This window comes from Sceloporus occidentalis, unplaced genomic scaffold (assembly GCF_023333645.1).
Source record: "Sceloporus occidentalis isolate IW3139 unplaced genomic scaffold, rSceOcc1.0.p SCAF_1, whole genome shotgun sequence".
NCBI lineage: Eukaryota > Metazoa > Chordata > Lepidosauria > Squamata > Phrynosomatidae > Sceloporus > Sceloporus occidentalis.
In genome coordinates, this window is record NW_028316981.1 from 132323638 (window position 1) to 132349092 (window position 25455).

Consider the following 25455-nt stretch of genomic DNA (forward strand, 5'->3'; position numbering starts at 1 on the left):
GGTTATGATGTCACTGTTTATTTTAGGATCTCACTGCCATTGGGGTGACTAAGCCAGGCCACCGGAAGAAAATTTCCACTGAGATTGGACAGCTCAGCATTGCAGAATGGCTCCCAAATTATATCCCGGTGAGTATGGAGGTTGGATGTCAAGAAATCCACACAGCATCCATGTGCCTGCCAGTCAGGCAACATTAGGGGGCAGCAGCAGTTTTATGCCCAGGACCTCTGTCACCTGGGGCATGGGGTGGCTACAGAAAAGTTTCTGGAGCTCTTAAGCAAGCTGCAATCTGAATATAAAATATTCCCCTCATTTGATTACTCCATTAGGCTTAGCAGAGCAGGAATTTCAAGTGCCATCTCTGGTTGTGGATTTATTGTTTTGTCTTGACGAAGTCTGTTCCTTTTCTTCATATCCCTATCTTTAAAATGGAACGGATAGAAACAAATAATAGGATTATTTATAGAGTTGTGGAGCACACTTCTACATTTTAATATGCTATGGAGGATAATTAATTAATTATAATAGTAATTATAAATAATAAGTCTTGCTAATAGTATCACTGCCTGTGTTTCCCCCTGCCTCAAATCCAGATCCCACCAGGACATACAAGGGGCGAATGTTGTAATGCTGACTCCCTGACACTTAGTACAAGGTATACATGAAGATAATGAAGAAGACATTTATTTTATGTCAATTCTTCTTCAAAAGGCTCAGATCATCATACATAGTGTTCTTCCTTCACAACAACCTTATGAATCTGACTAGCTCACTAGCTTCCCATGCTAAGGGAAGATTTAAACCCAGGTCTCCTTAGCCCAAGACAACAATCTTGCCTCTGCATCATAAAAACCTTTCATTGGCTCATTCTGATAATAATAACTATTCAGTGGTTGTTAGCTATGTACAAAGTTGATGACTGTTAGAAAATGTATCTTTCTATTGGTGGATGTTCTTACCTATGTGGCTTTCAAAACCTTCCCAGATAACTTTGTAGCACTGCTATTCTGCACAAACTGGGAAGCTAGCATAAGCTGGTTGTTTAGTGGTAGCTTATGCTAGTTGCTCTGTTTTCTAGGATGACCTGATGGAATGGCTGGGTGCCATTGGGTTGCCCCAGTATCACAAGAAGCTGGTGAGCAATGGCTATGACTCCATCAACATCGTGACAGATCTGACATGGGAAGACCTGCAAGAGATCGGCATCAACAAGCTTGGTGAGAAAAAAAGAGGAGATATATACAGAGCCTATATTCTGAGCTACTCTGGCTTTGAGAACTTGAGGCTTTCGACCTGCTTTTTCAAGTCTGTTCTACATTAGCTTGGCACTGCTAGTAAACCAGGGATGGGCAGACAATTGATCTGGGTTGACAGGTAGAAGACAGGGTGATATGCAATTGATTAGCAAGGTTTTACAACTCTTAGTTGTTTAAGAAGGTCAATAACAAAAAGATCAGGTACACTCTTCCCATCCCACCCCACTCACCACCACCCAGTTGACAGAGAGATTACTGGGATGGGGAAAGTAAGGGTGGGTTCTTGCGTGGAATTAGTTTGAATTCCATTCATTCCAGCACTGAAAGCAAATTCCTGGACTCAAAAATTCTAAGTGCATGCCTTCTATTCTGACTTCCAGTTGGTGGAACATGGGCTTTTACAGTCAGCCCTCTGTATCCACAGATTTTTTTTATCCATGGATTCAGGCATCCAAAGCTTGAAAATATTAAAAGAAAATATAAATTCCAAAAAGCAAACCTTGATTTTGCTATTTTATATAAGGGACACCATTTTACTATGCTGCTGTATTTAAAGGAACTTGAGGATACATGGATTTTGGATACCAAAGACCCACTGTAGTAGGAATCCCACTATATCCCACAGAGCTGGTCTACCCACTACTATGGCAAGTTCCATCTCTTTAAGTCTCCTTTGATTTTTTGTGGGTGTTTTGGGCTATGTAGCCATGTTCTGGAAGAGTTTATTCCTGACGTTTTGCCAGCATCTGTGGCTGGCATCCTTAGTCTCCCTTGCCATCTCAACATAACAGGCAAATTATTTTAATCTGATACATTCCTTATGGCTTTTCCCATTGCCCTAGAGTGCATAATCTATCATTGTGGTGTTTGGGCATCCAAACATGTCTGTCCAGTGAGTGCAAACATGCGCAGTGGTTAAATGCCTGTACTGCAGCCATTCACTCAAAACCACAAGGTTGCGAGTTCAAGACCAGCAAAAGGGCCCAAGCTCGACTCAGGCTTGCATCCTTCCGAGGTCGCTAAATGAGTACCCAGACTGTTGGGGGCAAATTAGCTTACTTGCTAATTAGCTTACTTGCTGTTCACCGCTATGATCTTTGGAATAGCGGTATATAAATAAAACAAATTAAAATTAATTAAGTATAGTGCTTTACCTGAGGCACAATCTGGAAGAAAAGTCTTAACTACCCTGTTAGAATAATAGTAACAACAAAAAAGGGAAAACTGATCCATTGTGGCATATATTTCTGTGCATCAGAGAACCTAAGTCTTTAACTGTTTCCTAGGGAACTATGGAGCCCCACAGAAGCTTGTCAAGGGCTTCAATGAGTTGAATGGACTAACAAGCTTCCCAGAATTTTGCTTGTTTTGCATATTTCTCTTAATTTGTGTGAAGTGACAGGCCCAGCAGGGCAGTGTCTGATCCCCAATGGAGGAGTGTGTGTCAGAGTGAGACCCAACAAATCCTGTATAGCAGTGCTACTCACAGCAATGGTCTGTGAACCACAGCTGGTCTCTGTGCCATTAGCTACCAGTTCTCAGAGAATTTCCAAGAAAGACAGATATCCTCTATATCAATGCTTCTCTGTGTTTGGCACTGCTAATAATTACATAATTTCACCTTACTCGTTGCTAGATTTCAGTGAATGGAAGTGATGGAAAAATTAAAACAGCCCAGTCTTTCTTTTAGATTAAGAATAAGAAATGCCTATAATTTTAGACTAGTATAGTGGAGGCAATGGGAATAATAAATCCACCACACCTAAAGGCATCAATTTGGTCAAACTAGTCCTCTTAGAATCACTTTTCCTTGGAATCAATGTTTGCAAGATGTCTGAATGCCCAAGGAAAATAAAGAGGAATATTTTTCCTATGCTCCCCCTCCCCCGGCCGCCTTCACATCTCTCATGATCATCATTTTCCCCCTCTAAAGGCCATCCATCCAGTCTGCTTCCTCAAACAAGAACAGCAGAAGTCCCTTCATCTTGCTAGGAAGGCAGTGCTATTTCTATCTGGGGCAGGGATGTACTTTGTCTTCCCCAGCTTTACGGAAGAAAACTTTTGTGCCAGTTTCAGGGCTGACACATTTAGTTTGATTCTCTTCCCTCAGAGACCAAGCTGCAGAATCTCCAGTGTGGCATAAAAGAAAGCAGATCTTGATACTTTCCCTGCACGGCTCCTTCTTATTTTCTTTCATGGCCTGATTTGATGAGGGAGGCCTTGTTTCTCATGTTAGCCAGCAAGGCCTCCCCATCAACTTCAGACTGGCTTACTGCCAAAGGCGGCCCTTACAAAGCAGTGGAAGAAGGGGAGGGGAAGACCATTCCCACTTCTTTGGAGGCAATCATTAGTGTGGTATTTGGCTGCGAACCAACTTCTCAGGGTAAATGAATGCCTGTTTTGGCATGGGTGAAGACAACCCTGTCTGTGAGCATGAGAGTGGCCAAAATATGCCAACCAGCTCCCTTCCTAACCAGCCACTGTTAGGAATGCATGCAATCATCATGCCATTGCTGCTGAAACCCACTCCCAAAAGGAAGCCCAGAGGCTTCATCCATGTGCCAGTCAGTCTCTGTCCCTCTGTACTGTCCACTCTTTCCACTGTCACTCTTTCCCTTTGCTGTTAAAACTGCCTTGCCCAGAATTTTGATAAATCTCAGCTCCTGTTCTGTGGTCAAAGATAATCAAAAGGAAACACCATAAATCCTATAGGCAAAAGGAAATAGAAGTAATTAAAAATGTTACCATAAAGGTTCCAATACATGCTTAGGATTAAGTCCTGTCAGGTTAAATGTCCTTTCTGGGTATTGGAAAAGGAAGACCCTTGAAACAAAAATGGGGTGGAGTAGGGATCCATGATGAAGTGAATCAACTAGTACTCGATACCCACGGGACATTACAGTATATACTACAAGGTAAAGTCTATTTCTGATAACTATAATAAAACATTCAAGCAAGATGAGATTACACAGCTGCTATTTTTGCAGTTTGTTGGGGCCATAGAACCTGGATTCCATAATCATTGTACATTTTTAAAAATGCCTGTTGTATTTATATTCCACCTTTCCTTCAAGGTAGTGTACATGGTTCTTCTCTCCCACCCATCCCTTTTATCCTGATAACAAGTTTATGGGGCAGGGTAGACTGCAAGAGAGCGAATGGTCTAGATCCATTAAGGATGTAAGACACCAGATCCCATCTGGTCTTGGAAGCCTTTGTTCCCAGGTTGAAAAACGGTTTTCCCAACAGTTAGGAAACTCTGTTGTGAAGAATAATTGTTGTTGCTGTGTGCCTCCAGGTCATTTTTGTCCTGTTATGCGAACCCATCGGGGGGGGGGGGGGGGGGGGTTTGGCAAGTTTTTTCCAAGGGGGGGTTTCATCCTCTGAGGATGAGAGACTGACTTGCCCAAGGTCACCCAATGGGTTTTATGCCTGAACAGAGAATCTCCAGAGTCGTAGTCCAACGCTCAAAAACCACTACACCATGTTTTGGGAAGAATAATATACATATCAGCAAGCAATGTATGCAATTTTCTTCCAATATTCAAACATCACAACATGTTGCAAAAGAACTATTTTCTGGACAAAAAACATGTGGGGTAATTTCATCAAAAGACGCCTTTCCTTTGCAGGAAATCTATTTTCTGTGCAGAAAACAGGTTTTTCTGCAAAAACAAACAAAAACACCACAACAACCACAAACAAATGTATAGCTGGCATTCTATTCAGTGTTTACAAGATAAATAAGTTGTACCTACGATCTTGTAACAATTCATTATGCAAAGGAATCTTGTAACACCTTTGAGACCAACTGAAAGAAGCTGGTAGCATGAGCATGAGTTGACTTGAGCCTACTTTCTCAGATGCATGGGGATGTATCTGAGGAAATAGGCGCAAGTCTATGAAAGCTCATGCTACCAGTTTCTTCCTTTCAGTTGGTCTGAAAGGTGCTACAAGATCCTTTTGCATACTGATTTTCCAGACTAACATGGCTATGAGTTGGGATTCACATTTATGGTTCCCAGTGACTGAATGTGATTTCAAAAACCTATCTCTTAAGCCAAGCAGCACCTCAATTAAAGGGTTTTCAAGGCACTGCAGATTTGGGTGCTGGGAAATGAAGTCTGCAATGCTTTCCTGGGGCAAGGTAAGACACACAGCTGCAGCAGGACCAGAAGAGGTATTGCCAGCTGCACATCTCAAAGTGTGATCAGGAGAGTGCTGCAGTCATAATATCCCAACGGCCCAGTCTTCAGTGCCACACGAAACCTTTGTTTGGGTTGTTTCATGACTCAAGATGTCAATTTTTGAGGGGTGGCATCAGCAGAAAACTTTATGATGATAAAGTTGCATCATTTCAGGATCTCAGCCATACCAGGCTGGGGAAGTCTGCTGTAGTACAATAACTGAACTCTGATTTTGGTACTCATATGCCCTCTGCAGGCCACCAAAAGAAGATCATGCTGGCTGTCAAGAAGCTGATGGATCTTCGGAAGAGCCTCAGCCAGGCTGACACCAGTACACTGAGGCGCAAGATCCCTGGCGCTTTGGATATTGTCACCATTGAGTCAGTTGAGAATGGGGAATGCCACTCACCCAACACTCCCAAGATGACCACTTTCCAGGACAGTGAGCTGAGCTATGAACTCCAGACAGCCATGTCCAACAGCTGCCAGGAGACACTGACCATCAAGAGCACTCAAGGCATGTCACGAAGCCAAGAGAGCATCGGTGTGAGGTCACGGGGGTCTGGTCACTCCCAAGAGAACATGTTGTCCCAAAGCATCACCTCAAGCCGCTCTCAGGAGAGCTTGGGCAGTGGCGAAAGCAACAGTGGGAGCAGCGGGGGGCATTCTTCCTCCACACAGCCTCACCAGGAAGAAAACTCAACCATGCCTCAAGGTCGGCCTGTTCCAGAAAACTCTGGAAAATTTATCCAACAGCTCGATGGACCAGATGGAGTCAATGGCTGTGCCAACAATGGTGCAGGAAGTCCTTTACAGGAGAGAAATCTTCCCGAAGGGATGGATCAGTACCAGAGACCAAGTACACTGAAAGGGGACCTCCTTCCCCACTCAGTTCCATTGGAGTCAGCCAATCCAGGACCAGTTGCCTCCCCCTGCACTTCACCCCACACAGCCAGCAAAGGGATAGCCCCCTATGTCTTCATGTATCCCCATGTCTCCCTGAAGTCCCAGCCACCTCCTTCACCTTCTGTGCCAGAGCAGACCAAGGGTGCTGGCCACTTCTCTGCCCAGAGGACCCTCTTGCAGTCCACTGCCCAGAAAGCTTTCTCCTATCTCCATTCCCACTGTGGCCCCACAGACCCACCACTGCCTCATGTGCCCCCAAAGCCAGGGATGGAGCAGCAAAATGGTGAGGGCTTGAAGCACAAGAAACGCTCTCACAGCTTGAACCGCTATGCATTGTCTGATGGGGAGGCTGAAGAAGAGGAGCCACCCAGTAACACAGTGGGCTCTTATGCCACCCTCACCAGGCGGCCTGGACGGAGTCAGGTGCCACGGACGCAGCCACCAGCAGATGCAAAGGTCTTGCGTAGTCAGTCCTTTGCCATCCGTGCCAGGAGGAAAGGCCCTCCCCCACCTCCTCCCAAACGCCTCAGCTCAGTCTCCAGTGCCCAGGCTATCGATGCAGAGTGTGAACAGGGCCTAGGCACCTCATCATCCCAGGATGGAGATAAAAATACTTGCAAGAGGAGTAGTCCTGTGAAGAATGTTGACAGCCCTGGAGCTGATAGGAGTCCTGTCAAGCTTCTGCAGTCCTCAAAGCCCATAGGTTCTGGTCTAGAGGTGACCATCAAAGGAGCTCAAGGAGATCCTAGCAATACTGAATCCACAAGTGACAGAAGCCAAGTCTTTGAAAGCAACATCCCTAGGAGACGGACATTCAGTGAGCCTGCTGTCACCATGACTGAGGCCCTGCGACATAGCCATGAGGATGTCCGATCAGACACAGAGGAAGAGGGCCAGAATGGGGTGGACAAGAGTGCCAAGTCCCCCTGCTCTTCCCAGAACAGCTCCAGTGAGTGCATTCCCTTTGCTGAGGAAGGCAACCTGACCATCAAGCAGCGACCAAAGCCTGTTGGGCAACTCAAGACAGAGAGCCCTGGACTGGACTCCACTTCCACCGAGCCACAGTCTGGTGGGGAAGACAAACAAGGGGCCACCACAAAGGAGAGCCCTGTGTTAGAGTTCAATCTCACAGAATCTGACACAGTCAAGAGGCGGCCCAGGTGCAGAGAGAGAGAGCCCCTCCAGAATGTGCTGAAGGCATTTGGGGTGGCTGCCCCAAACCCAGTCCCTACATCTTTGGCTCCACAATATGCCCAGGCTCAGACAGTCAGTATCAGTGGACCTTCCCTGCACGGGGTAGAGTCACCCCAGTCGCCTCATGGAGACACTTTGAGTGATGAAAGTGTGGAGTTCCAGATCGCTGAGATAGAGAAAAGCATCTTGTCTCTGGAAAGGGGAATCAAAAAGCCTCCTATCTCTCTGAAGCCCGCCAGCCCAGCCCCACTGCAGGTGGAGAGGCAGGGAGGGTTGGTCCAGCTAAGGGCACCAGCCACAGTGACTGGTAGGTGGTGGTGAGAGGTGTCCATTTTGCCATTTGACTGAGAGGGCTGAGCAAGCAGGTGAATGGCAGAATTTGACCTGTAGGTCAGACAGTGCAGTGATTGGCCATCCTGCAGAGGATTTTAAATGGGGCTTTCTCTTTCCCTAGCACCCTTGTGTTGCCTTTCCTGAGGGAAGCAACACAGTGTGTTGCTACACCCTGGACTCATTAAGGCAGTCAAAAATAAGCTGCCATCCTCCCTCGTTCGTGGAGTTTTAGTATGGACACAGATATTGTCAACTTCATTTTATAACCTTTCTGGGGTTTCCTAACACTTCTTCCTATTTTGTTTTACCAGATAGATAGAAATAGAGCTAAGTGTCTCAGTCAGACAGACAGACAGACATATATACACATAAGAGTGTGTCTGACAGAAAGACAGAGCAGCTTCCTAGTATGAGCAGCACTACTAGAAATTGTCTGTCTGGAAGCATTCTAAATCTGGGGGAAAGCTGGGCTCCCACTACATTTGCTCTTTCTGGTCAGGAAAAAGCGCTCCAGGTTGGAGGGCAGGAAGGAAAGATGGGGGTGGAGCAGTGCAGGGCTATTAAGCTACCATTCACTATGCTGGTCTAGTCTGTCAGGAGCAAAGAATGAATGGCTCCCATAGACTGAGTGGGCATGGGAACTATGTAATGTAATGGGAGGGTGACGGGGAAGGTTGCTGGAAGAAGGATGCTTCCCTCTAGAGCAGGGGTCAGCAACCTACGGCCCACGGGCCGCATGCAGCCCGCCGAGGCCTAAGGACTGGCCCCAGCCCAGTCCTACTGCTGATTGCCGCCGGCGAAAGACAGCCTCCTACCTCCTTCCCGGCCTCTGTGAAGGCCCAAGCCTCCACAGAGGCCGGGAAAGGGCGCGGGGGCCGCCCGCAATTGCCGCAATCACGAGCACTCTCCTCCCTCCTTCCCGGCCTCTGTGAAGGCCCAAGCCGCGGGCAGGGGAGGGAGGGAGGGAGGGCGGTGGTCGTCCTCCTCCTTCCCATCCTTCCCTTCCCGCGGCTGCCAGACAGCCGCGAGGAGGGAAGGAAGGGGACGGGGGAAGAGCAGGAGGAAGAGGAGGGAGGAAGGAAGGAGGAGGAGGGAGGAAGGAAGGAGCAGGAGGAGGAAGAAGAGTAGCAGGAGGAGGAGGAGGATTTCCATTCCATTTGTACAGGTCTGCTCTGTTTTAACAATGATAATGGTGGTGATGATGATGATATCAGTCAGTCTCTGAGACATGCAGTCACTCTTTCTGAAGGTGAGACAGTGTGACTTTCCAAAGTGCATTTCTGTGTATTTTCGGTGCTTTTAATGCTAAAAGGTCTGCTTTAACAATGATGATGATGGTGGTGATGGTGATATTGATATCAGCCAGCTTCTGAGGCCCAAATGTCCTCCATTTTGTTCATGGCTAAGAAACATGCATTTATATTAACATTTTTTTAAAAATCATCAAATTTTTTTGCATGTCCTCCATTTTTTAAAAATGTGTCCTACATTTGAAAATGATTTATTTATTTATTTATTTATTTATTTATTTATTTATTGGCTTCGGCCCCCCCCAGTTGTCTGAGGGACAGCAACCTGACCCCGCCTCAAAAAGGTTGCCTACCCCTGCTCTAGAGAAATGAAGCATCCCCTCCACCCCTTTCAGCCTCCTCTAGTAACGGCTGACTTGTAATTTAGGCCTTTTTCTCTCAGCAAAATTATGGGAGGGGAAAGTTAGCTCATGCCATGAGTACATCAGTGGGAACACGAGATCATTTTTCTTCCATGAGCTGGAGCCATAATTAAAATGGAAGTTCTGCATAGGCTTGTTTAAGATAACACTGTACGAACTAGCAATGACCTTCCCCATGGCTTTCTATACAGTCCATTCTCAAATCAGTTCTGAGCAAAATATCCCAGCCACCTTCAAGTAAAAGTTGATTACTTGCAGGCTCACTTCATTTTATTGCTCCCTGTTGAACCTAACTGGGTGGTTGATGAATAAGTTCTCCTGGAATAGCCTCTCACTATACTGTACTATGTCATTTTCTATTGCAGGGAATGGTGGGTCTTTTTTCATTATTACTATTATTTTCACTTTACTGTCTCCGATTGTTTTTTATCTGTTAACAGAATTACTGTGATATTATGAGGGAGTGGGGGTGGATTGATGATTAACATTCCCAACAAGAACAAGAACTGACCTAAAGCAATACTGGAAAGGCTCAGGAAGGGGAGATTATTCACAGATATCCCCTCATGTGATAAACAGGACTCAATAAAAGGCCTGGAACTGCAAGCCAGAAACATTTACTCTAAAGGTAGAGGAGCCCTTTCAAGCTTTCTTACCAGTTTCTGTGTCTACAGTGTACTGCACTGTCTTTTTCCTACAAAAATGTTTGCAAATAGGAAGTTGGAAAAGCTCATATAGGAAAATGCAGGAAACAGGAAAGTCAGTCACTACTCTGAAGAAAATGGAGGGAACAAAAGATGGCAATTGGGAGAAAAAGGCCAGTGTGGACATCTCTAACACTGAGAGAACAATTGGTTTCAGGGTAAGATTGGACAGGGAGGAATCTGAAAAAGGCTCTGTTTGCTGGTCATAGGGTTTTCTCAGCTGTGGTATAAAAAGTTAATGCTGACAGTCTCCGGTCCAGAAAGTCAGGATCCACACATTCCAGAAATGGGTGAAAATAAGTTGATCAAAATATACCCAGCCCTCCCAAATCAGTGTGCGCACGCACACACGAGGGGCATGTCTACATGGACCATTTACACTGATCACCACCCGCCGCAATTGCCCTGTCCAGATGACGCACAGCTAAACCCCTAATTTGATTGCAGACTGTCTTCCACACCAAATCAAGGCCATCCCTGTCCTTAAATTGAATTTTAAAAAACTACCTTTTGACCTGGATTTCCCAGGAAAACACAGAGCACTCTGAAACAATTCCAGGCACTTCATTTATGAGTTTGGAGCAACTGGTGCCAGTGGTAAGGCAGCAAGATGTTCTATAAATAGATGCCCCACATCACTCCAAAATGTGGAAGTTACAGGGGAGTTCGGAGCAGTTTCCGGGTCAGAATACTGGAGGACAACCTAGATTATTCTGTCCAGTGTAGACCCGTCTATGGTCGGTCGTCTGTCTGTCTGTCTAATCTAATCTTCTACAGGGAAAGACAAAAGTGAGGAAAGGCTAAATGCATGTAGGAAATTGCTAATCCTAGTCTGGATTCTCCCCCCCCCCCTCCCATTTTGACCTCCAGCTCATAGAATTCTCCAGTATGGCATGGGCAGAGGCTGTGCTGGCTGGGAGATTCTGAGAACTGAAAGGCCAAAAGAGTAACTTTGCCAACTACCACCTTATCCAAGCTTTGGAGCCCCTTTCTCTAGAGCTGTCTAATTTAAGTAAGAGGACTGCAATTCCAGACTGCTATTTGGGAACGGTATCTTCATAGTGAGCTCTGGGGTTCTGGTGCATGGCTTGCTCTTGTTTATATGAGATGATGGAATAGGTGTGCAAAATGCCAGGAAAATTGTTGCATCTTGGCTGAGTTGTGTTCGCTGAACTCTGTGAGGCAGATTTTACCCAACCCAGCTTCACATAGGACACTAAGCCTGTCTTTCTCCTTTCAGATGTCTCAGCCAAGCATGTTGCTTCAACCAAGCTGGTATTTTCAGGACCAAAGACCATCTACCAACAAGTCCTGCAAAACTCTCGCAACACGGTTGCCCCCTGGGCAGCCAGTGAGATGGTGCCAGAAGTGACCAGCCCCTACCCCATGAAGCTTGGGCTTGGTAGCAAGCCCGCCTTAAGTTTTGGGGGTGCCCTTTCCGTGAGGCCTTTGAGTAGATCTCCAGACATGATTCAGGCTCAGCAAAGACTGGAACAAACCAACTCATCACTGGCATCCACACTTGAAGCTGCGGAAAAGAAAATCTCTGCAGAAGAAGCAGACAGGTGAGGTCTCACTTAGATATTAAGAGAGGGTAGACCAAAGCCTGTGCCTGCAACAGGGGGATCCTAATGGGTCATTTTTCTTGAAGAGGGAGATGAGGAGAGAAACTGAATGCAGAATGTGCAAGTGCTGTGTTTATTATGAACAGCACCCCTGTGACTTCCAGATATATTCGCCGTGATGCAGCCAAGGGCCACATTCAAGCGGGCTCCTGTCCACAGGTAGCCACATAGGATAGCACATGCAAAGGGGTGTTGCTCATGCTATTTCCTTATCCTACCCCACATCCCTCCCCAAAAGTCAAGGTGGCTTTCACCAATCTTTCCTGCCTGAACAGTAGTAAAGCAAAATTAAACAAACCTATCAGCAAATAAGTGAAAGCCAGTGTAGTGTAGTGGGTTGAGTGTTGGATCAGGATTTTGGAAGACCAGTGTTAAAATCCCCAGTCAGGCATGGAAACCCATTGAGTGACCTTGGGCAAATCACACTCAGCATCAGAGGAAGGCAAACACAATCTCCTTGGAATAAATCAATTTGAAAGCATGTAATAACAACAAAAATCAGGAAACATAATCCAAAATCCTGCATCAAGGAGGTGGAGTATTTCTCTCCACCTGCACAGTTCCATGTCTGCCCCCCATGTATGTCTTTTTTTTTTTTTTTGAATGGGGCAAAGGGGGCTATCCTCCAGCCTTTTATGCCTTGTCCAAACCCCACCACCACCACCACACTTGTCAGGTCCTGGGTGGGACTCCTGTTGGTGCTTGCTTGTGGGGAGGGAGCAGGTAGGCAAATCAGACAGAGCAGCTTATCTGGGGATGGCATTGTGGCCACAGACAGAGTGCACCTTCCTATCCCTTCCCCTCATAGTTACATCATCTCACTGTCCTCCCCACTTCCTCCCCTCCCCATCGGTAAGCAGCAGCAGCTTGGCAGAGCTTGACAGCTGCAAGGTAGGGAGGCCTTGAATGTTGCACCCTGACTATATAGTAGCACCTTTCTCAATCCAAAAGAAGCTTGCTTCTCAAGAAGAATTTTGCCCTCTCCCCATGAAATTTTCTTCAGCCCCCAAATTTCTAGTAGTGCAGAGAGTGAGTGAAAATCGTTTTGTTTTGAGTGTCTGCACTCCCTAAGTAATTGGCCTGCCTCTTTTCTTTGGATGCCTAAACTGTAACTCTAAATGTTCAACTCAAGTTCTGTGTATGTACTGCAATGATAGAAATTTGGGGTCTGAAGGAAAATTTCATTTAGAGTGGCAGAGTTCTTATTTGGGGAGCCTTCATTTTGCCACTACACCCCTGTAGTTACACTCTTGAGTGTCTATAAACATAAAATGCTTCAGTGGAGTAGGCTGGCTGCAGGTATAAGGTCTCCTGCCATCTGTGAAGGGCTTCTCATCCAACTGGGGGTAAGGGGGGAGGCAAGAGAGTGATCTTCATAACTGCTGTCCCCTCCCCCCGCAGTCCTATATCTCCATCAAAAGTATGATCTGAGGAGTTTGAGGGGCCCCTTCAGAATTGTGGGAGAGGTGACACTGCAGCCTGCAAAAGAAGGGGAAATGGATAAACCTCACCTCCCACCCTTCCTACCTGTTTTCCACTATGCTGAGGAGAATGTCACTTGGGAATGCCATTGATGTTTGCCTCTTAAATAAAAGAAATAGGAGCCCACTCTTCCTTCTGTATATGCTAAAATATGCTAAAAGGGAAAAAAAACACATTTTATGAACACATCTGCCCATACATGTTGCTGTTGGACATCCATGCTAGAGTGCCAAATACCTTGTTAAGTGACCTGAAGGCAAACATTTATGTCCTTTGCCTATTATAGCTTGTGTTTTATTTCCAATTTGTCCTTAATGCTCATCTCATGTGAATATTAATTGCCTGAGTCAGGAACATGTAGGATGTCAGGTACAGCACCTTGTGCAGTCCAAGAAGCTCTAAAAACAAAGGAGGGAACTCCAGGCCTGTAGCCCAAACCCAACCTGAAGAGGTTGCTTATCTGGCTTGTGAAGGGCAGCAAGGAAACTCCTCCCCTTCTGTTGGCACTTTACTCTTTTCTAAGGCCTGGCTTAGAGGCTACCCCAAGGAAGATCCCTACTGTCTCCAGTCTCTGATTGGAAAGACCATGCCTTCCCTTCTGAGATTTGGATTTATTCTCTTTCTTGATCCTGCCCAGGGAATAGGAAGGGGAAGGGGTGTCCACTCCTAAACAGCATTTGCAAGCCTTGTAAAGAGTTACAGAGAGAGCATCTTTTCTTACCTAGAGGTACTCACCCACTCCTGCTCTCAACTATAGTAGCCAGTGAAGAAGGTGACCATAACCAAAAGAGTCATGGGATAGGGAAGAGAGGACTTGAGAGAGGCTTTCCAATAAAGTGAGGGGTGAGCTTTTCAAGTTGTGGTCTGAAGATTTGCAGCCAAACTGAGTCCTTTTCCCCTGTCTTTTCCTTGTCAGCCGCTATGGGACAGCACACACAGCCAAGAACATTCTCGAAGACATCAGCAATATGTTTGATGACTTAGCCGAGCAGCTGGATGCCATGTTGGACTGAGAGAGCTGGCTCCCTTCATGGTGCTGTGCTGTACGTTTATCCTCCCACCAGTCCTCGAGTATGAATATCACAATGACTGCCGGCCTCCTGTTCCTGCACTTTCTCACCCAGCAGCCCCTCTTGAAGGAAGATTGTTGGGTGTCATTTTCCAGACAACCTCAGCCAAACACTGAATTGCCAGGGCCTTTTGTCCTCTGGAACATGCGTGGCAAGCCTGGGCAAGAACACACTGGTGCACATTGATTTGGTTTCCATCTGTGCACCATAACTTGGCCAGGCCTGTGAACAGTGGCCACCTACATCTACAGTGACAAAGAGGAGCTGATGGAAGACTGATTGCTTTGACTAGATCTGGAGAAAGATTTAATGCCAGGCACTACTGATGCACTCAGGCCTCCTCCCAAATAATGCCATGCATGTCCCATAAAGAGCAGCCAATTCCCTTTTCCCAAGTTTCTCCATTTGAGTGATGCCAACAGCATGTTAGTTACAGCAACAAAGGAGTCTGAGCACTCAGTGAGGTCCACCACCATGGTTGCCAAAACCAAACAAAATTGGTAGCCTGGAAGCCATCAGAGCAAGACAAGACCTCACTGCTTTTCTAGCACATCTTTACAGGAAGCAATCCCTCCCATTGCTCCTTCTTTGCCTCTCCTTCCAAAAGCAGCTGACACAACCTGTAGTTGTCAAAGTTTCCAGGCAAGCAAAATAGACCCAACATTTCAACAACAGGCTTTTCCAGAGAACTGAAAGTGACCTGCTTTCCCAAGTACCTTGAATTCATGGGACACATCTTAGCCATAGAGACAGTTTTTCCTTTCTTTTCACTCTTTTTCTAGCTATAGTGTCAAGTGGATTAGTCATCCTCTGGCTGATACCTAGTGGTAAGAGAATAATTAAGAAAAATAGCTGCAACCAGTGGCACTTTAAATAAGAAGCATTCTCTAAAACCTTTTTTTCCCCAGAAAAAGTTTTGAATTTCATTCTAGCTGAGATGGGTTGAGTCCAATATTTTTCACTGTTGATAACACTGTAAATTTTTTAAAAAGAAGAAGTGTATATATTTTAAAAATCATGGGTTTGTTATATATTTACTAACCAGAGTTCTGTTGTATTTTAGAGTTGAGGTGGAACCACATTACTGTCTGAGCCACTAGTGGGCAGTACAATGCTGTTTTCTTGTTACCGCTAATGAGGGAATCCAGTGTCAGAAGGGAGGATGTTTATTTTATTTTTTTGGTCCTTCAGAGAACGCTTATTTTTTAAGAGCTAGTTCTTTATTTTAAAGACATTGTATGCTGTGTAAATTATGTATGGATGGAGTTGTGTCTAACCAACCTAAGCTGTGCCTGCTACATGTAGCGGGAATGACTGGGGAAAGTAGTCCAGGGTAAAAAAACAGCCAGGCAGTCTTCAAACCATCTGGCCTGTTGCTGTTAATCATGAATTCTTGTTTTCCACTAACATCGTCTGCAACTTAATGATATTAAACAGTTGGAATTGTTTTCCCTTTTGATAGCTCTGCTTGGCTCGCTGGGTCTTGTCCTTTCATCCTACACGTTTCCTTTTTTATTCTATTTTTAGTTATTGCTTTGACTCAAGAACTCTTTTTAAAATACAAAAATATGAGCATCTCAAATGTCCAAAGGCTGTTGGATGTATGCTGCTTGAGTGTGTCACTTAAAATACACAGAAACAACCACTGGAAGAGAATCAGGAGTCCTGTTTTCATCAAGTGTCTCATGAATACCTGGTAAGAACTTAAAACTGAAAATCAATTATAAATAGCCTGCAGCAAATCAAGGCAAAGGTCATGTTAGCCACTATTCTAGAATCGCACATTACTTCAAACTGGATGAATCCACTTTGCCTCCTTTGACTGTCCCCCTCATCTCTTTTCCACTGGAAAAAGAAGTGAAAGCAATGTTGTATTGAATCAACACAAGTCCAAGCAACTTAGCCAATTTGCATAGTAGAGCCACAAATATAACACAGATGCACCAAGTCAGGTGCTAATAGCATTGTAATGGCTGGCAATGCAGTTCTGTACATGTGTTGTAAAAAAAAAAAGCCCTGCTGAGTTCAAGAGACTTACTTCCATGCAATGGTGAAATGTGAGACAAAAAAGTCTCTGGTTCACATCTCACTTCAGCTATTTATTACTAGGCAAGTCCCCCTATCACCCCCACAATCGATAACATAAAAGTCAAGAATATGGGATTGCCTTACATCAGAGGTGAGAATCATGCATCCTTTCAGATGCTACTGGACTATACCACCGAGCAGTCTTAGGCAACATGGCTAGAGAGGAGGAATGTTGGCAGTTGCAGCCCAATAAGACCAGGATGGCCACATTATTCCATCCCTGCCTTATAGGGTTGTTGTAAGAATTATATTGCAGATCACTGCACATTACAAAGAATTTAAATGCTGTGATTGCTGTCACCAAGGGCTCTCTTGCCTTCTTGATACGGGGGCGCCAAGTCCTCTCCCTTCCCATAGTGCCACAGCAGCATCCAGCTTGTGTGGGTGACACCCTGGACAAAGGCAGCATCCAACCAGGACCATCCAGTGTCTTTCCCCAAAGAGAAACACACCCTCTCAACAAGTATCAAAGACAATTATTTATTGCCATTCATATTAGGTGCTCTTTGTTTCTTTTTATACAATTTACAAGTTTTAATAATACAAATCTATTTTTACATACATCCCCAAAATGTTTTAAATATAAAATATACACCATTTAAAAACAGTTTGATAGACTGAATTCACTCCTAAAGCCATGCCCACACTCTTCTGAAGCTCTGGCTGGCCAAGGAAAGGGGTGGGCGAGTAGAATAGGTGGTGGGGTCACAAGACCTTTCAAGAGACAGCTTTTCAAAAGGCTCATTTGCTCATGTTTTGACTCTCGAGTACAATTTAGGAGTGAAGGTATGTGTGAAAGTGCTAGGAAGGGCATCACGTTCAGAGTTGTCACATGGGTCCATCCCACCCCCCAAAAACCCTACAGAAATGCCACCCTTGCAGGACAGTGGCCTAACTCAGTCTTTTGTGAGTCACAATACTAAGAACATTCTTGTGGCAAATGGATTCAGGCATCTAGAACTCCCAAATGTTTTAGAAATAGGAAAGGCAAGGGAAATTGCTCAAATGTGGCTACAAAAATTACGACAACTGCCTGTTTTCCAGCAGATCAGTCCACCTTCCAAATATAGCATTACCCCCCTCCCATACGCTTCAGTGGGTGCTAGCAAGATATCTCTAGCTCAGGCCAGTCCTGAAGCCAATAACAACTCTGGCACGGGAGAAAGACAGTAGCTCACTGACCAACAAGTGGGCTAGAGTATATTCCCCAGAGCATACTGGTCTTCAAGGCCTATCAATGCATATGTATCACATGAAGTGAAAAGAGAACAAAACTTTAGCAATACATTATGAGGACCTGAGTTCAAAAAAGAAGGGAAGAAGAGTGAGTTTTAATTATCTTTAGACAATAACCTATTTCAAAATATAAAAACAGACTATTGTCCAAATTGCCAGCCAAACTCGGGAGAGGCTAAGGAACATAGGTCACAACCTTTTGAGAAATCTACTCTGTAAAGATCTTTAAGGAACATGCTCTAGCCCTGCCAGGGACCAGACCTCCTTCCTCACCACCAGCAGCTAGAAAGGAGTCCAATGACATTTGGGATTATTATCTAGCAAAGATAAATGCCATTTACCCCAATGTGGAAGAGTAAAGTAGAGCTTCCAACGTTTTGGGCATGTGCCTTGATTCAGAACCAGGGTGAGCTCATCTATCATGGTCAGTTAATTTGACGCTAGTCCCTTATGAAAGAAGAGCGTTTTTAGCAAGTTTATTAACTACTTGGCTATGGTGGCTCGGGGTCTGAACCCCTTTCAGACCCTGGCCCAAGATAACCATAGCTGTCTTGGGCTGTCTTCTCCAGCCTAGAGTCCTCCAGATGAATTAGACTGGTCCTGCTAGGTGATGGTGATGAGACAAGGTCCAACACATCTAGAAAGTATAAAGGTTGGGCAAGGCTAAACCAGGCAACACCCTTAGAAATGCCAGCAGGTCAACCTGGAACACCTGAATATTGAAATTCATCCCAGAATACTTAATCAAAAACAACTTTAACCTGTCTAGCACATGCTCTGTCATCTCAGGGCAAAAAACAACAACAACAACACCTGCTTATAAAGTAGGTGCTGTTGGCATAACTGCAGAAGTGAGCAACATAAAGGAGGATGGTCAGCAGAGGTAGTGGTTTTCATGCCTTCCTGCCAAAGGAACCTCCAAAAAACTGGCAGGTAATAAAGAGGTATTGAGGAAAATGTAGATTCCCTCTCAGTTTTGGATGAGTTCCCCTTCAAACTGACTCTGCATTTAGGGAACAAACTGTGGCATGGAGGGAGGGGAACTGTATCCTCCAACTTCAAATGGGATCAAGCAGTGATTTTGTCCCAAACAGAAGGGAGGTCCAAGGTGCAACTGACAGATTCTGCTAAAGTCCAGCCTAGGAACATGAGGCAGTAAGAGAGGTGGGCAACCCCATATGCCATTCCCAAATCAAGCCATGGTTGCTTGCAAATGCACGCTCACATTGAAGAATACACTGAATCAACGTCAGAACACAGACATCATGGGCAGGTTGCCTTTCATATGCATATCAGTGAGGGACCTTCTACCAGTCCCAGATTACTCACAAGGTCTATCAGTTGGAGTGGGAGCAGGGAGGGTGAGGGAGAACTCAAGAGACAACATCACAGTTTGGTTTGGTTTTTAAATATTGGGCATAAAGGGAGAGTCTCCTGGTGGCCCAGCTGAGATGGGACCACATGAGTGCTATTCTCCTTTCCGTAAAGAATTATCCCACTACAGCGATGAAGAGCCTGGCCCATTACACATGCTACATCCTAGAGAAACTCAACCAGAGTAACTGCTGACAGAGTTGTTTGCGCACTCCTGTGAAGCGCTCCTGCTTGGCATGCTGCAATCCTGTTCATCAGCCACAAGACGGCCATGTCATCAGGCCTCAATTCAGGAGCAGCAACCTATCTTCAGGGGAGGGAGCTGCAGTCCAGAGGCCTTCTGCAGCGGCAAAAACCAAGGAAGGTTGCGTTTATTCCCTCCTCATGGAAACAGTGCTGTGCTCCCCTAGAACCGAGAGGCATATTGTATGTAAAGGGAGGATACTGACAAGAAGGTCACCATGGCAAGAAGAAAGTGTGTGCATGCATGCATGCATGTGTGTATGTGGACAAGTTATGAAGGACTGGGTGGAAAAGTAATGTTACAACAAGAATTCTTTGCATAACGGCACACTCTTGCAACCAGGTTGATCAGCTGAATCCCAAGGAAAGAGGTACAAAAATAAATAACCCAAGTAGCAGCAACAGCAATATGTGTATCACCAATGCCATCACCATGGCATTGCATCTTTGCCAGGACTCCTGCTGGAGCCATCCCCAGGGGCTGATCTGTCTTGATCCACTCCTGCCACAGGGATCCACATGCGAGGCTGGTTTCTCTCTCCCAGCAAAGGGATACGATTGTTTGAGAAAGGGACATGCAGCCTTCAGGCCACCTAGGGCGCCTTGCAGGGGTGGGGTTTAGAATGGAGAATTCATGCCCAGCTTGGTTTCAAACTGCAACTTCTGCCTCTTCTGGTAACGGACTCGAACCCTGAACCAGAGGAAGGAGGAGGGAAGGGGGGGAGGAGCAAATAAAAAGAAATGCAAGAGCAAACAGCATTGTGGTTCCCACTAACCAACCCACCCTAAACCTTCCCAAAGAATATCTACAAACGTGGTACAGTATAGTCACAGTGTCGTTTAGTTATGAAGTTAGAGAAGAAATTGTTTTGAGGACTATAGCCTAGGGGATTCTGGGAATTAAAAAAGGAGCTCTTCTAATTTCTGGATTTCTGGTTCTCTGGAAGTTTATCTGACATTTCTCAAATTAGTAAAAACAGACAGGCTTCTGTATTAAATCCCAGGACCTGCCATACATCTCCAACAATGCACAAGGTCCGTTCATTCTGGGATGCATTCACATGTCACTTGGAATGATAGAGAGATCTAACAAGCCTGCTCATTGCAAGGGAGTTGGGTGGCATTGGCATAGGCAATGGTGGGGTATACTCAGAGTTGCAGCCCAACAACATCTTGGAGGGCTACAAGTTGCCCACTTGTGCTTACGAAATGTATCTGCTAAAGAAAGCCTGGGATGGAGAATTAAGGCCTTGAATCCTTTGCTTCCTTCATGCCACTTGCCAATGCTATTCCTTTTCATGCCTGTTTATTACTCCAGTCTGCCAATTTATTTCTTACATTGTCCAGATCAGAGTAAGTATATGCCACTCAGTAATGCAAACTGTTGTTTTCATTTCGTTTGAAAGTGAACATTGCTTTGGTATAGCAATTTGGACTTTGGGGGCACAGCATGCATTAAACTGATCAGCTGCTGTTCACAGTAGGACAGCAGACACCTACAACATACACACACACACACACAAGGCAGAAAGCTGGGATCATACGTTTGTTTTGCTAAAAACCTGCACAGAGAAAGACATCTACCTAATATCAGGTTTCCTGATGTAATCTTTGGTTTGCTGAAAAGAACATTCATGCCCTGTCTAAAGTACTATTCCTGTAGCCAGATATATATTAACACTGCGATTTTATGCTATCTTCTTGGGGACTTGTTCCAAAGTGAGTAAAATGAAAAGCAGATTGAGGCTTAACCATCTGACAAAGGAAGGGAGGGAAGGATTCTCCAAACCAAAGAATTGTGCTATGAGAAATGTGGAAGCTTTCCATAACAAATTCCCCTTCTCTGGAATTTTTTTAAGAGAGGCTGGATGACCATCTGTCCAGAGGGCTTTGATGGTGTGTTCCTGCATGGCACAATACAGTTATACTGCATGGCCCTTGGGGTCTTTTCCAACTCTATGATTCTATGAAATGCTAGCAAGGCAATATGCCAAGGCTCACTTACCTGATCTCATGGAGTTTGACTGTTTCATTTATAATGACAACAAGGATAATGGAGAGCAAACTCAGCAGCCAGGAAGCCATGGGAATGTCATCCATATGGTAGGTCACAGGAGACTCGAGGTTTACCCAGAGCATCAAGTCCAAGAAGGTCTGGATGACCTGACCCAACAATCTGCCATAAAAAGAGAACAACGCTTGAGCAAAATATCCTCCTGAAGGAACATTCTGGTCTGAAATCTTCTAGCTGCAAAGGTTTTGAACCTGTGGGATGGGAACCTATCATCCTGCAGTTGTTGCTGGACTCTCAACATGTCCTAGCCAGCATGCCCAATGGTAAGGGATGGCAGGAGTTGCAATCCAATAACATCTGGAGGACCACACACTCTCTATTTTTGGTTTATAAGTATTTATCCCACCACGGTAAAACACTAAGGCGGAGCGATACCTGACACTATTTGATAATATGGAATAAGGTATTTGACATCAGAGGCAGGGCAGTGGGAAGCACACACTGAAAATGACTGAAGACTAATGTGAGGGAAAGAAGAGTGAGGGATAGGATAAAGGCAGTGCTCCTCAAGTTGAAATCAAAAAAGTGGATGAGCCAGCTCAAAAAGGATGGTTGGATCCAGTTGATGTGCATTAGAAGAGAGAGGAAACCATACTCACACAATCACCACAGTCAGGGTCCACCAGAAGTTAGTGAAGGGGCTTTTCTTCCACAATGGTTTGGTACGATGGACATGGGTGACCGATATAAATACTGTGAAGAAAACACAACATGCTTCTTTAGCTGCAAGCTTGCCACAGACGTACAGGGGGCTTTAGAGAAGTCCAGAGAAAGAGAGGCTAACTTCTGAACTTCATTGCCCAAGACCTGGGTACAGCATTCAGCAATCTAGATAATTCTTTGCTACACTGATCAAATCCAATATCTGCTACTTACAATTACCTAATGCCCCAACCTGTATTTCTCTTGCCATGTTTAATGTAGTTAAGCAGATAAGACTTAGTATTGCACCATCCCTAAACTGGCCAATGAGTAATTTTTACAGTGACCAGCAAGGTATTTTGTCTTAAAGATATCCAGAGAGTACAACTGACAATGTCATTTACAACAGTTGCCTTGAATGTGGTGATCTGCCACAGGTTTCCCTTGGTTCAATATGGCTAAGCTTGTAGAGGAGGAAGAAGAGGTCCCAGCAGGCAGAGTTAGCTAAAGAAAAGAGGAGTTCCCCCATGCTCCCTTAGTTCTTTACTGGCTTGACAAAGTGTGGCATTTTTTATTCCTGAGAATATTGTGCATGGATTCAAGTTAGGTAGGACAGAGTTAAGCCAAAGAGACTTGTCTGCTCCAATGGGATCCATTCACTGCACAAGGCTGAGATCCTGATGAATCAGTTGCCCAGCCTGAGAAATACCAAAGTAGAAAGAATACTTTAATAGATACAAATCAATGCCTTAGGTCAGTGCTACTCAAAGTGGCAGTCCATGGATGGTGAGTTTCCAGGAAATAAACAGTTGTAGTCACTGGGCACAAATATAGTGCCACTTCCTGGCACAATGGAGAAAACTCCCTGCTGTTCCCCACATCAGATAGCTTAAGTTAGCTAAACACTATACCTATAGATATATTTGGAGCAGAACTTGCTGTATTTATCCCTTTGACAGAATTTGCTTTATTTGCTTTGCTTTATTTACAGGGAAAGCACTGTTGTTGTTTTTAAAATTATTTAACTAGTAAATATTCAGATGGGATCTACCTACACCCCTTGTAATACCATGACCCCATGAATAGTTAACCCTGTCCCAGAAAAAAAAACGTTATGAAAAATGAAATACCTGAGGCCATGCAATCTTCAGAAGAAGGAACTGGATTAGTAATTGTTTCAAATGGCTTAGAAGGAAGCCATAACAAGAGCTAGATTTCAGTTTCTTGAGAAATTTATTTTATGAAGGATTTTCTATATCATACATGAATGTTGTCAGAAAGAAATTATATGGCAGGGGGTTGGACTGGATGGCCCTTGTGGTCTCTTCCAATTCTATGATCACATAAAACTACAGAGCTCAGTTCTGACCAACTCTGTGTTTTATTCATGCATGCATTGAAGACATTCTCTGCCAACTCCCAATGGAAATAGCTTACCAGTGTGCAAGACAATCATTCCAGCTGTAAACTTCTGGGCCAGGAGAAGGATGTTGGAAAATAATCCAAACCAATCAGGAGGGGTCTCTGCACCACTGAGAAAGCAAACATAGAGCATCACAAGGGGCCAAGCAGGTTTAAATGCATGACTATGTTTCATCCAAAGGCACAAGAAGAATTTTGAAGGTCCAATGACCACTGTAATTTAGGTAAAATAATCTATTTTATTAGGTAACTAAATTATGATTGGAACAGATATATGGAAAGCTATCTGCACCATCATCAATGAAACAGAGCATTGCTGTGGGTGAATGCACAGATCCTTCTGCACAGTAAAGCCTGCAGGGACAGATCAAGTTAGTTCCTGGTCACCAGAAATGCTATAAGCCCTATCTAATAAATGTCTGTGCCAGCTACCCCTGTAGTTTCTCTCTCTCTCTCTCTCACACACACACACACACACACACTGCAGCAATGTAGGAAGAGGAGTCGGAATGATGAGAATGAAATTAGCAAAGTGACCACTCCCATATATTGTGCCAGGCATTGGTACTGCTACAATTATGACAATGTTCCCTAATGTTTAATTTTAACAGCACCCACAAGATTTTGACAATTTCAGATTTTGCTTTTGGACCATCACATGACTCCATAGGACTGGGGACAAATTAGAACAGTCTGTGCTTGTAAAGTGAGAGATCCAAATGGTTTCCTAAAACCACAGGAGGGGGGACCTTCCCACCAACATGACAAATGACAGTGCTAGTGGTCAGTCTCTATAACTCAGACAATTGATATGATGACTCCCAGGTACTCACACTCTCTCACACAGAGAGCCTACACGATGGTTTACTACAAAGCTAAGAGCAATGAAATGACAAGGTCAGAGGCTAGGCATCATTAGTTATGGTACTTTTTTCCTGCTTCTATTCTTCATTTTTTCAGTTTTTTTCATGGGTTGTTGTTGTTTATAGTAATGATTCTTTATCAGCTTTCTTGCAAAGATAAACATCTGGAAAGAAAGCACTTACTCCCCACCTGCAGAAGGAACAAAGTTTCTTATCTTTACAAAACTTGATAATAACTGGAAACTTTCTTTAACAGTAAAGGTATGAATCATGGAGCACTCTAGAAGCTGCTTGACTGCAGCTCATTGAAGCTCAGAGTGTCCCTGGCCAACACAGCCAACAGAATGCTGGGAGATGAGGCTCAGCAGCATCTGGAGGACTGGATGATTCTCATCCCTGTTTTACAAAATTAGAATCTACCAGAGGCCAGCAGAGGTTAGAGCTTTAGAACAAATTCCCACTTACTTCCAATGCTTCTATAGTCCCAGACATTCTATGTAGCACAAACTCCTGCCCTTGCTTTATAGCCTACTCTTTCAGAAACTCACTGGAAAAAAATTAAAATTCTACAAAATCTAAAATCATAAAACATTTTTAAAATTTTGATAAACTGTGCAAATTATTCCCACTTAACCTGCTTATTTATTTAAAGCTACCACACTTCTGTCAAGGAGGACACCCTACCTGTGTAGCATGATGGAAGAGCAGCCGGTGGCATTCACACCGAAGGCAGAGGAGTTGAAGTTTGCACAGTAATCTTGCAGCATGTATCCAAAGCAAGCCAGGCAGGAACAGATGGTGAGGCTGAACTTCAGCAGGAAGCAGAACAGGAAGTAGTGCTGAGTCTGCAAACATGGCCAGGGACAACCACCGTCACTAACAAAACCTGAGGCAATGACTTGCTTGGTCCTACTGTGCCTGCCCAAACCTCCCTGTTGGCCAAAAACAGTCTCATTTCCTTTTGCAGAGATGAAACACAGCCATCTTTCAGCCAGGCATTAAGAGAGTGAGAGTTCCCATCCTCGCCTTCCTAATCAGCCAGAATAGACAAGGGTTCAGTGCTTGTGTGACTAGGTGCACCTCT

At 44.7% G+C, this 25455-nt stretch overlaps 2 protein-coding genes across 16 annotated transcripts in view; one reads left to right on the plus strand and one right to left on the minus strand.

The window, feature by feature from the left end:
- The window catches only part of CASKIN2 (CASK interacting protein 2), a 133312-nt gene extending 117417 nt beyond the window's left edge, over positions 1-15895 (plus strand). For all 9 annotated transcript variants that reach the window (XM_089536284.1, XM_089536293.1, XM_089536311.1 and 6 more), the window contains 5 exons: positions 27-128; positions 1079-1217; positions 5700-7850; positions 11493-11817; positions 14276-15895. In XM_089536284.1, the coding sequence (XP_089392410.1) occupies positions 27-128; positions 1079-1217; positions 5700-7850; positions 11493-11817; positions 14276-14372 (2814 nt within the window). In that variant the 3' untranslated portion in view covers positions 14373-15895. The remainder of the gene's footprint in view (positions 1-26; positions 129-1078; positions 1218-5699; positions 7851-11492; positions 11818-14275) is intronic.
- A 1565-nt stretch (positions 15896-17460) lies between these two features.
- Positions 17461-25455, minus strand: part of TMEM94 (transmembrane protein 94) — a 106603-nt gene continuing 98608 nt past the window's right edge. For 6 of the 7 annotated variants that reach the window (XM_089536405.1, XM_089536387.1, XM_089536412.1 and 3 more), the window contains 5 exons: positions 25056-25216; positions 23524-23618; positions 22044-22137; positions 21376-21546; positions 17461-20061 (listed from right to left, as the gene is read on the minus strand). In XM_089536405.1, the coding sequence (XP_089392531.1) occupies positions 19989-20061; positions 21376-21546; positions 22044-22137; positions 23524-23618; positions 25056-25216 (594 nt within the window). In that variant the 3' untranslated portion in view covers positions 17461-19988. Of the gene's footprint in view, positions 20062-21375; positions 21547-22043; positions 22138-23523; positions 23619-25055; positions 25217-25455 lie in introns of those variants that run through there. The other variant, XM_089536420.1, reaches the window with a different exon arrangement.